We start from the raw sequence: 12,711 nt of genomic DNA on the forward strand, positions 1-12,711 counted from the left end.
TCATGTCTATAATTTTGAGCACCAAATTATTGGAAAGTATCGATAAGAGTATAGAAAAATACCGATACCAATAAGCAGTACCGGTACCGATAAAATCCTAACGATACCCATCCCTAGTCCAGATGCTGTACAAGGTTTACTACATATATTGGCATTTGGTCTATACAGATGAACTCTGCCATTGCCCTGTTGAGCCTTATAGCATCTTTGGGCTCCTTTGGGTACTTAATATGGTGCTCAAAAAGAACTTGGAGGGTACGTTGATTCTGAGTGGGCGTAGTCACTCTCTGTGAGCCAGTGGCACTGGCAGCAGACTTCTGTAGTTGAAATAAATGGGTTAAAAAATGATGGTTAATTAGTTTGTGAGATTCCATCATTACATTACATTACATGACATGTCACTTGTTAGACACTTTTATCCAAAGCGACTTACATACTCAATACTGTGGGCAATCCCCACAGGAGCAATTTGGAGTGAAGTGTCTTGCCCATTTATTACTCAAACCTACATGTAGCAACTCATATCTGCAAACAGAAAAGTAGAAACTTCACCCCCACGCTCTCCCTTTCCAAACTAAGCACTGTTACTATGTTTTAGATCAGCTACAGTACTAACTCACCGTTTGTCCAGAGCATCTGGACAAAAGGTGTAATTGACCAACAGAAACGGAGTGGGCGGGACTTAGCAAAACGATAGGCAAGCATTTAAAATAAGGAATGGATAAGGGCTGCAAAGTTAAACAAGTGTTAATCATGGTTAGATTTTAAATTCTTATGCTCTACAGTTTCTCTGACTATGTGTTTCCTGTTTCCTGCAGACGTCCATCAGCTGGTGGTGGTTAAAGAAGAGGTTCCCCTGAGCAGCACGAGCGGAGCTCCAGTCTGGACCAGGAGGACCCAGAGCCCCCCTCACACATTAAAGAGGAGCAGGAGGAGAACTCTGGATCAGTCATGAGGGAGAGCAGCTTCAAGGGCTGGAGGAGGCTAATATCACCAAGTCCACATTCACTCCTGTCCCTGTGAAGAGTGAAGATGATGAAGAGAAACCTCAGTCCTCTCAGCTTCATCAAAGACAAAACTGAATACCTGGAAACAGAAGCTGATGGGGAGGACTGTGGAGGACCAGAACCTGCCAGGAGCTCAGATCCAGAGAGACATTTACAACCAGAGACTGAGGACAACCCTGGAGACTCTTCTGAACCTGACACTGAAGACAGTGGAGATTCGAAGGAACCCAGAGAACCTGTGTCAGCTTCAAAGTCTGCGAAAAATAAACAAGACCCTGTCAGTGATTCAAGACGTAGTGCTAGTGAGAAACGCTTTAGATGCTCTCAGTGCGGGAAAGAAAATTGCAGCAAGATACATCTGAATGGACCCATGAGCACCCACACAGGAGGGAAACCATTCGGCTGCTCAGTTTGTAACAATTATTTTACACAGAAATCAAGTTTACAGACACACATGAAAATCCACACAGGTGAGAAACCATTCAGCTGCTCAGTCTGTGACAATTATTTTACACAGAAAGGAAATCTACGGACACACATGAAAATCCACACTGGAGAGAAACCATTCAGCTGCTCAGTCTGTGAGAAGTGTATAACACATAAAGGAGAATTAAAGAGACACATGAGAACACACACAGGAGGGAAACCATTCAGCTGCTCAGTTTGTAACAATTATTTTAAACAGAAATCAAGTTTACAGGCACACATGAAAATACACACAGGCGAGAAACCATTCAGCTGCTCAGTTTGTAACAAGTGTTTTAGACAGAAAGTAGCTTTAAATAGACACATGAGAATCCACACAGGAGAGAAACCATTCAGCTGCTCAGTCTGTGAGAAGTCTATAACACATAAAGGAGATTTAAAGAGACACATGAGAATCCACACAGGAGAGAAACCATTCCATTGTAGTGTTTGTGATAAAAGATTTATCCGGGGTAATCTGGTCAAAACCCATAAATGTGTTGGTCGTCAGTCCTCACAGCTTCATCAAACTGAGGATAACAGAGAGGCAGAGCCTCCAGCCAGCAGCTCAGCTGAACACATGGAAACAGAAGCTGATGGAGAGGACTGTGGAGGACCAGAACCAGCCAGGAACTCAGATCCAGAGAGACATTTACAACCTGAGACCGAGGACAATGACAAGGATGACATATTCTGTTCATTTTCAGGTTAGTATTAGTATGTTATCTTCACTGGGACATGTCTTGACCAACTTGTAGCTCTGCAGTGTAAGTAAGAAACGACTTAGTCTAATAGAGCCCTGTTCCTTTCAGTGTTTTATTTTATTACATACACCTCAGGAAAAATACAGAGGGCCGGACCTCGTTGAGTTCAATGGGGGTAAGGCCATGACTGCACTTCATTTGACTGACCGCTCTAGTTACCCTTCTAAATCATTAACATCTCTATTTAGAGCTGCCTTAAGAACACAAAAGGCAATCCGAGTCCCAAGCTGTATCCACATGTGATTTTAGGGGTACCAAACCACTCACATTATAATTACACTTATCTTTCTCTGCGATAATTGTTGGTGCATAAATATAAAAGATATTAGCCATAGGTATTTATGATATTAATTAGGAATATACAAACAAGGGGTTCAAAACGGGGCTTTGAGCGGTGACGTAATGAACACAACATCTATTCTCTAACGTCTGTGTGTGTTTCCTGTTTCCTGCAGACGTCCAGCAGCTGGTGGTTAAAGAAGAGGTTCCCCCTGATCAGCAGAAGTGGAGCTCCAGTCTGGACCAGGAGGACCCAGAGCCCCCCCCACACATTAAAGAGGAACAGGAGGAACTCTGGATCAGTCAGGAGGGAGAGCAGCTTCAGGGGCTGGAGGAGGCTGATATCACCAAGTCCACATTCACTCCTGTCCCTGTGAAGAGTGAAGATGATGAAGAGAAACCTCAGTCCTCTCAGCTTCATCAAAGACAAACTGAACACCTGGAAACAGAAGCTGATGGAGAGGACTGTGGAGGACCAGAACCAGCCAGGAACTCAGATCCAGAGAGACATTTACAACCTGAGACCGAGGACAACGACAAGGATGGCATATTCTGTTCACTTTCAGGTTGGTATTAGTATATTGTCTTCACTGGGACATGTCTCCATGCTTTAATGTTGAAAAAGCTCTTTATTTTTGTCATACTGCCTCTTTTCACCCTCTGTCTGAAACCTGAGCCCAGTCTGCCCTGAATGGTTAGCTGGCCGGCTCTGTTGTGATTGGTCGACCACTTAGGCTAAGAGGCAGGACATCGCTATCATGTACAACGTGTTGTTGTGCCCCCACGTCAAATCAATCAGGATACTTTTCAGAGGGGAAATGTACGTTGTTACAACAGAAAAGTTTCATTTACTGATCCTGAAGACACCCGCTACACGGACAGAAGTCCTGCAGCATGCTTCCCCCTTCAGCAGCAGCTCATCACAGAGGAGAGGCCCCCCCCCCCCCTCCGAATGACTTTAGAGTTATGGAAGAGTGACAGTTTTAATTCTTTGAAAAAATGCCTTGACTTCAGATTTTGTCCATCAGATTTAAAAACAATAATGTTAGGGCTAACTTCTCCATTCAGAGCTATTGAGGATGAGGAGCCTCAGACTCATCCCTCCATTCAGAGCTAGTGAAGATGAAGAGCCTCAGACTCATCCCTCCATTCAGAGCTAGTGAAGATGAGGAGCCTCAGACTCATCCCTCCATTCAGAGCTAGTGAAGATGAGGAGCCTCAGACTCATCCCTCCATTCAGAGCTAGTGAAGATGAAGAGCCTCAGACTCATCCCTCCATTCAGAGCTAGTGAAGAGGAGGAGACTCAGACTCATCCCTCCATTCAGAGCTAGTGAAGATGAGGAGCCTCAGACTCATCCCTCCATTCAGAGCTAGTGAAGATGACGAGCCTCAGACTCATCCCTCCATTCAGAGCTAGTGAAGAGGAGGAGACTCAGACTCATCCCTCCATTCAGAGCTAGTGAAGATGAAGAGCCTCAGACTCATCCCTCCATTCAGAGCTAGTGAAGAGGAGGAGCCTCAGACTCATCCCTCCATTCAGAGCTAGTGAAGATGAGGAGCCTCAGACTCATCCCTCCATTCAGAGCTAGTGAAGATGAGGAAACTCAGACTCATCCCTCCATTCAGAGCTAGTGAAGAGGAGGAGCCTCAGACTCATCCCTCCATTCAGAGCTAGTGAAGATGAGGAGACTCAGACTCATCCCTCCATTCAGAGCTAGTGAAGATGAGGAGCCTCAGACTCATCCCTCCATTCAGAGCTAGTGAAGATGAGGAAACTCAGACTCATCCCTCCATTCAGAGCTAGTGAAGAGGAGGAGCCTCAGACTCATCCCTCCATTCAGAGCTAGTGAAGATGAGGAGACTCAGACTCATCCCTCCATTCAGAGCTAGTGAAGATGAGGAGCCTCAGACTCATCCCTCCATTCAGAGCTAGTGAAGAGGAGGAGCCTCAGACTCATCCCTCCATTCAGAGCTATTGAAGATGAGGAGACTCAGACTCATCCCTCCATTCAGAGCTAGTGAAGATGAGGAGCCTCAGATTCATCCCTCCATTCAGAGCTAGTGAAGATGAAGAGCCTCAGACTCATCCCTCCATTCAGAGCTAGTGAGGATGAGGAGCCTCAGACTCATCCCTCCATTCAGAGCTAGTGAGGATGAGGAGCCTCAGATTCATCCCTCCATTCAGAGCTAGTGAAGATGAAGAGCCTCAGACTCATCCCTCCATTCAGAGCTAGTGAAGAGGAGGAGCCTCAGACTCAATCTTTTGTGCCTGTAGCCATCAGGCTGCACAACCAAGGGTTAACCGTGTAACCCATTATACATAACCTGCATCTTCATCAATATCTCAACTATTTGATATTCATTTGTAACCCTCTGTGTTTTATTTGGGATGCAAAGATACCGATCCCATTAACGGGTATCAGGCCGATGCTGTCCTCATGTACTCGTACTCCTATCGGTGCATCCCTAACTTTTGGTGAAATCTAAATGTCTTCCTTGTAGGTCTTCTGATATCTTTTTTTTGCGAGGCATGGTTCACATCAGAAGTTAAAACTTGTGAATCGCAAATTAAAATGTTTGAGGGATTTTTATAAGTTAACGCTGGAGCAGCACTTCTTATCGTGTTTCACTGATAAAAACAAAGTGTTTTAACTCCTGACTCAATTAGTTTTTGTCAAATTCTAGTTGGTCACATACTTTTAGTGATTTAATGAAAATGAAAACGAATACATGTGTGTTCTACAAGATGAAACGGATTGTGTTTGTCTATAATTGTGACTTACATGATGACCAGATAACATTGAATGAGCAATTCCTGCACAAACCTATACAGCTCCCTCTGGAGGGCAGCAGCATGAATGATATGTTCAGTTGTTAAGCATGAGAATCAGTAAAACCTTTCAATAATTATTTTTTATCTGGACATGGAAGGGTGACAACTTTTATGATGACAATGTTTGATTTAAATTGTTAATGTCAAGACATTTGATGAATGTAATTAACTTTAGCTATGTTGCTAGTTTATCCACTCAAGTAGAGCTGCCTTAAAAACACAAAAGGCAATCCGGGTCCCAAGCTGTATCCACATGTGATTTTAGTGGTACAAAACATAACATGTTGGTGCATAAATGTAAAAACATATTAGCCATAGGTATTTATGATATCAATTAGGAATATACAAATAAGGGGTTCAAAACGGGGCGGTGACCCAACATCTATTCGCTAACGTCTCTGTGTGTGTTTCCTGTTTCCTGCAGACATCCAGCAGCTGGTGGTGGTTAAAGAAGAGGTTCCCCCTGAACAGCAGGAGTGGAGCTCCAGTCTAGACCAGGAGAACCCAGATCCCCCCCCACACATTAAAGAGGAACAGGAGGAACACTGGAGCAGTCAGGAGGGAGGGCAGCTTCAAGGGCTGGAGGAAGCTGATATCACTGAGTTCACATTCACTCCTGTCCCTGTGAAGAGTGAAGATGATGAAGAGAAACCTCAGTCCTCTCAGCTTCAAAGAGAAACTCAATACCTGGAAACAGAAGCTGATGGAGAGGACTGTGGAGGACCAGAACCAGCCAGGAACTCAGATCCAGAGAGACATTTACAACCAGAGACTGAGGACGACCCCGGAGACTCTTCTGAAGACACTGAAGACAGTGCTGATTGGAAGGAGACCAGAGAACCAGGTTCAAGCTCTCAGAGAAATAAACAAGACTCTGTCAGTGACTCAAAACGTAGTGCAGGAGAGAAACCATTCAGCTGCTCAGTTTGTAAGAAAGGTTTTACACAGAGAGGACGTTTAAAGAACCACATGAGAATCCATACTGGAGAGAAAGCATTCAGCTGCTCAGTCTGTAAGAATACATTTGCACGTAAAGGATATTTAAATCTGCACATGAGAAGCCACACAGGAGAGAAACCATTCAGCTGCTCAGTCTGTAAGAAATCTTTTGCAGTGAGAGGAAGTTTAAAGGACCACATGAGAATACACACAGGAGAGAAACCATTCAGTTGCTTAGTCTGTGATACATCTTTTAAACGGAGAGACAGTTTAAAGGGCCACATGAGGATACACACAGGAGAGAAACCATTCATCTGCTCAATTTGTAAGAAATCTTTTGCAGTGAGAAGAAGTTTAAAGGACCACATGAGAATCCACACAGGAGAGAAACCATACAGTTGCAGTGTCTGTGATAAAAGATTCACCTGGAGTTGTCAGGTCAAAATCCATAAGTGTGTTGGTCGTCAGTCCTCCCAGCTTCATCAAACTCAAAGTGAGGAGAACAGAGAGGCAGAGCCTCCAGCCAGCAGCTCAGCTGAACACATGGAAATAGAAGCTGATGGAGAGTACTGTGGAGGACCAGAACCAGCCAGGAACTCAGATCCAGAGAGAAATTTACAACCAGAGACTGAGGACAACCCTGGAGACTCTTCTTAACCTGACATTTTCCAAGTCAAACTGCTTGTGCAACAAAAAAAGAGGACAATTAATTAGTCCTATGACAATTCACATGAGAAGAATCTGTCTGGCTGTGTAAACTCTGTTTGACAATATTCATGCATGACTTCATCAAAACTCCTTCTTTATCAACAGAAGTTTTGAATTTGTTTAATGTTTTTGTCATTCTATTTTTCTGATTTATAATATAACCACTGACTGATTAATCTGCAGAGTAGTTTCTCTAATAATCAGTTTGGTTAATGAAATGTTGTGACTTGAAACTTCCATTGGGATGTTTTTGATAGTTCCTGTTGAGTTATCAGTCTGTTCTGGTCTAAAAGAAGAACTAATGACTTATTGATATAGAGAATATTTACCATGTTTCCAGTTTTATTCTGTTTTGTTTATATCATCAAACCAAACACCTGCTACTATTAGATCCCTTGCATCTTTGGGTTTGTTTAAGCATGCATTATCATCTCACTTTCACCTGGTCTGCTCTTGTTATCTATATCTGTTAGACACTACTGTCTATCAAATTGTAATGATTGTATGTATTACTTCATGAATTTTCCTTAACAGATTGTACGTGGTTTGTCATGTTTTGCTTTCTGTTATTTTGTTCATGTACAGTTGCAAGACAAACTATGTGAACCCGTTGGAATGACCTGGATTTCTGCATAAGTTGGTCATAAAATGGAGGAAGCCACTGCTGTCCAGAAAAAACATTGCTGCACGTTTGAAGTTTGCAAAAGAGCACCTGGATGTCCCACAGCACTATTGGCAAAATATTCTGTGGACAGATGAAACCAAAGTTGAGTTGTTTGGAAGGAACACACAACGCTATGTGTGGAGAACAAAAGGCACAGCACACCAACATCAAAACCTCATCCCAACTGTGAAGTATGGTGGAGGGAGCTTCATGGTTTGGCAGGGGTAGACATTAAGGGTAAAAATCGACTGGATCTCCGGGCCAGTCGATTTTCATTATCACTGGCCCCACCATTGTAACCACTGGCCCAATACAATTCTTCCAAAATCGACTCCAATAATGAAGACAATGAATATATTTGTGGCAATAGTAATTTATTTACAAACTACATTACTACTATACTACAACATTTCAATCGCCAGTTCTTCCTCATTTTCCTCCTCGGTCAGTGGATTTTGCCGTCCTCCTGATGACCAGGCTGTAAATCCTGGACGTCTGGCTCTTGACCCCGACTGCCACCACTGCAAAACAGCTCTCTTAGCATCAAAGGTATACAGTGAGGACCTCCAGTCGCTCTTCACCCTCTTCATGCAAGAGAAGCCTCTCACAGGCTGTGGTACTGACAGCCATTGTTAGGTAGATCTGGGCAAAGATGCCTAGGTTGTTAAACTTGATCTGTAGATAACCTCTCTGGAGTATTTCCAGGAGAGTGTCTGAGGGGCCCATTCCGCATTCTTGCCCAGATTTTATAGAGCTTGTCCTCTCCCAACACCTCAGTGACTGTGATCCCCTCACGCACCAGGATGCTCTGGTAATGGTGGCACAGGGACTCAATATTTGCTCGTCCATGGAGGACAAAGGCTTCTTTGGACTCATCTGAATTGTCCAGTTTTGGCCACACATTATGATCAAGAGCTGAGAATTTTTGCACAATGCTCTCTGTAGACAGCAGGTCTCCCAGACGGCTCTCAATATGTTTGGCAAGCATGTCTGTAATTTTCTTCCTGTCTGTAGCCAGTGTGTCTGTGGTGGTGTTTTTGAGCTTTACCCCTCTATAGGTGCCATTCATTGCATCAGCCAACATCTTCCTTTGCTGCTCTCCGGGCTCCAGACACAGCTCTGTACTGCACTGCCTCCCCTGGCGTCAGATTATCCTGCTGAAACTGGAGGCTCAGTGCCTTGAGAAAGTCCAGTGTATCCAGCAGGAAGTGCATGAACTGGACATTGGTGTGGCTTTTGAGGTAGTGGAGGATGTTATTTGCCCATCCCGTCACTGCAGGTGAAGGTCGGGTTGTCCTCTCTGGGCTGACCTTTTCCTCAAAGTGGGCCACAAAGATTGCATAGCTATTACACAGGATCTGTGTTGCCTTGTGGAGTCATGGCAACCACCTAGACCCCTTCAGGTTTGTAGGCTTGAGGACCTTCTCCTCCATTGCATCTGCCAGCATCCTCAGCTCCCTCAGTGCCTTGGGAGAGTAGTGGTGTTGCTGATGCAAATATTGCAGCACCTCCTGCAGCTGCTTCAGCCTCTGATTCTCTTTTATTGAATCCACCATACCTAATTCCAGCCTGTGTGCCACACAGTGTATAGCAAGCAGGTGTCCAATCTCTTCCTTCAGCTTTGCAGACACACCATTCCTCTTCCCCAAATTGACAGCCGCGCCATCAGCGCATAGGGAAACCACCTTTTCCTTCCAGTTATCCAGACCTGCTTTTACAAACACTGTACTGCAGAAAGTACACCATCTGCATGTGCGTGTTTGACATCCTCAATGCCAAGGAAGGACTGAACCACTCCTCTCTCCTTATTGAAGAACTTGACATAGACAATCTCATTCTCAAGGTTCCCAGTATCAGTTGCCCCGTCAATCATCACACTGATATAGCCTGCATTCTTTAGGTCAGAAAGTAGTTGCTCCCTCTCCACATTGTAGATATCAATTGTGAATCTGAAGGTAAAAAAAGGGAATTTCATTAATAATTAAGTAATTGTAAAAAGTTAATTAAATAGTAAATTTGGAATGTATTAATGTATTTGTGATTCTCACCTTAAACATGCCTTGTCTGACAACTAACAATTGGTCATGTTGGAGCCAGTCCTACTGTTGAGCTGCACCAGGTCCGGAAAGTCAGTAAATGGCTTTTCTTTCTTGACAACATAGTACGCTGTATGAAACATATTCTCCATTTCATCCTGGAAACCTGCATCTATTTCACCATTAACATGAATCCCAGCTAACACAGCCGGTGTTTCGATTGCTGCCTTCTGCCTCCTCACACACACCTGGTGTGAGGTGCTTTTTTCATGCGGGTCAAACCCTGTGGAGCGTTCTGCTACCTGGCCCTTGAAGAGTGGAGAGTCCCTAAACAAGCAAAACAATCTGCTGCTTAAATATCATATGTAAATATCCACTATAACTAGCTAGGCCTACTATACATTTCTATAAAGCAATTGTTCATATTTGGTTTATTAAAATAATTATATTGTGGTCATTTTTAAAATAAAAAGGAGGGTGGCATTTCTACTATGAGTGTTATTATTTGTATAATGCGCTTTCTGACTTCCTGTCATTATCAGGAGTTGGACATGTCTATAATACATTAGCCTCTAGCCTTCCTTGTCCTAAACTGCTGGAACATTTCCCTATAGCGAATATACCATAATATTTTCTACTCTTCACTTACTTGTCAGCATAGGTCGGCATTGATTTACAGAGACGACAGAATACCTTGTTTATATTGGCATCATATTGAGAGGTGCAGCCAACTCCAACGATCAAGCCAGTGTGCCGGAAACTTTCTCTCCCTCTTCTTCTCGTACTCCCTGTCACTCTCCTTTAACTCCTCCGGTGACTTTCTTTTATTTAAGGACTGTTTTTTGCCCGGCGCTTGGCCGGTTACCGCTGGTTTTAAAAACATTTTGCCGAATGGTTAGGTGGCGCGAAAGTCTGTAGTGAGCGCGCAGCGCGAGCACGGGCCTCCTCCCGCTGCACGCGAACCAGAGCCTTCTCGTGCTGCGCTCTACTCCGCAACAAACAGCTGCAGAGTAGAGCGCGATGTTTTAGCATTAATAAACGGAACATTCTAACAAAATTGCTTGTCAAAATACCAATACCACAGAACAATGTGAATGTATGTCTTGACTGTTTTTAGTGGCCCGAGCGGGCAAGTGGAAAGTACGTTATGCTGGCCCGGGGTGTCTAAATAGTGCTTCCGGGCCAGCGGGGCCAATTATAATGTCGAGCCCTGTTTGGGGCTGCTTTGCTGCCTCAGGGCCTGGACAGATTGCCATCATCGACGGAAATATGAATTCTCAAGTTTATCAAGACATTTTGCTGGAGAACTTAAGGCCATCTGTCCACCAACTGAAGCTCAACAGAAGATGGGTGATGCAACAGGACAACGACCCAAAGCACAGAAGTGAATCAACAACAGAATGGCTTCAACAGAAGAAAATAGGCCTTCTGGAGTGGCCCAGTCAGAGTCCTGACCTCAACCCAATTGAGATGCTGTGGCATGACCTCAAGAGAGCCATTCACACCAGACATCCCAAGAATATTGCTGAACTGAAACAGTTTTGTAAAGAGGAATGGTCCAAAATGCCTCCTGACCGTTGTGCAGGTCTGATATGCAACTATAGGAAACGTTTGGTTGAGGTTATTGCTGCCAAAGGAGGGTCAACCAGTTATTAAATCCAAGGGTTCACATACTTTGTCCACCCTGCACTGTGAATGTTTACATGGTGTGTTCAATAAAAACATATAGTTTGTGTGCTTTTAGATTAAGCAGACTGTGTTTGTCTATTGTTGTGACTTAGATGAAGATCAGAACACATTTTATGACCAATTTATGCAGAAATCCAGGAAGTTCCAAAGAGTTCACATACTTGTTCTTGCAACTGTATGTCTGTAAGTTGTTGCTTTTGTCGGGACCCCCTTGAAAACGAGATGGTGCATCTCAAGGGGTTTATCCTAATAAATACATTTCTAAATAAAAGAAAAATGCCTTTAACACGGACTCACATTCCTGTGTATTGTTTGTGTTTTACAACAGATTGCAATCAGCTCATTTGGAGTTCAGATTATTCCTGCTTTTTGAAACTGTAGTACGGGCTCATGCACAGGGGAAAATAACGTATCTATGGCACCATTTTAGATGCAGATTTTTTTAAACTAATACGTTTGCGCTGTGGACCAACACTATACATTGACGGGGAAGGGGGTAGCAATAAAGATAACACCATTAAACAGTTACACAACATAACAGAAATAATATCGATAGCAGCGTCCCTAGCAACCACCTTGGTAACAATGAAAACGTTGTATAGATATTTTTTATGAGACTGGGTTGGTCAATCACTACACCCAGATTTATTGCTTTGTGAGTTACTTTGTAGTCTGCCGACTGAAGCTCTCTTTGATTACTTTTAATCAATACTTCTTTGATCCAAAAACAAACTTTTCTTTTGTTCAATTGGAGAAAGTTCTGAGTCATCCAGTCAGTGATGTGCTCAATGCACTTGCTCAGTGTTCTAATCAGAGAGTAGTCTCCCGGTGTAATTTTAAAATAAATCTATGTGTCGTCTGCATAGATGTGATAGCTTAGATTGCTCTTTTTAATAATTTCAGCCAGAGGTAGCATATAAATATTAAAAAGCAAAGGTCCTAAGATGGAGCCTTGAGGAACCCCGCATGACATATTTATCAGGGTCGATTTGTAATTGCCTATTGAGACAAAGTTTGTTCTGTCCTTCAAGTAGGAGCTAAACCAGTTTAGAGCTGTTGCTGAAACTCCCACCCAGTTTTCAAGACAGTCTAACAATATATTGTGGTCAACAGTATCAAAGGCAGCGCTGAGATCTAATAATACTAACACTGATATTCTGCCACTCTCTGTTTTCAAATGGATGTCATTTAAGACCTTAACAAGTGAAGTCTCAGTGCTGTGGTCAGGTCTAAAGCCCGACTGAAACACATCAAAACCGTCAGTTAAAAACATGAAATTACTCAACTGTTGAAAAACTGCTTTTTCAATCAATTTGCTTAAAAAGG

At 43.3% G+C, this 12,711-nt stretch overlaps 1 protein-coding gene and 1 long non-coding RNA gene across 2 annotated transcripts; one reads left to right on the forward strand and one right to left on the reverse strand.

Annotated features, from left to right (window-relative positions):
* Nucleotides 1–1,376: 1,376 nt before the first annotated feature.
* LOC307027945 (uncharacterized protein) lies at nt 1,377–8,943 on the forward strand (the record flags this gene model as incomplete). The annotated part of the gene is made up of 5 exons (XM_079662639.1): nt 1,377–1,477; nt 1,984–2,179; nt 2,692–3,081; nt 5,774–5,973; nt 8,719–8,943. Exons 2-5 carry the CDS (start codon nt 2,053–2,055, stop codon nt 8,941–8,943), a joined length of 942 nt encoding a protein of 313 aa, XP_079518765.1. The 5' UTR covers nt 1,377–1,477; nt 1,984–2,052.
* Nucleotides 8,944–9,139: 196 nt separating this feature from the next.
* Nucleotides 9,140–11,666, reverse strand: LOC307026325. Its single transcript, XR_013804382.1, has 2 exons — nt 9,709–11,666; nt 9,140–9,609 (listed from the first exon to the last, which is right to left on the reverse strand). It is a non-coding gene; the product is annotated as an uncharacterized lncRNA (long non-coding RNA).
* Between the last annotated feature and the right edge of the window lie 1,045 nt (nt 11,667–12,711).

The sequence above is a fragment of the Notothenia rossii genome (assembly GCF_949606895.1).
Source record: "Notothenia rossii genome assembly, chromosome: 2".
Classification (NCBI taxonomy): Eukaryota; Metazoa; Chordata; class Actinopteri; order Perciformes; family Nototheniidae; genus Notothenia; species Notothenia rossii.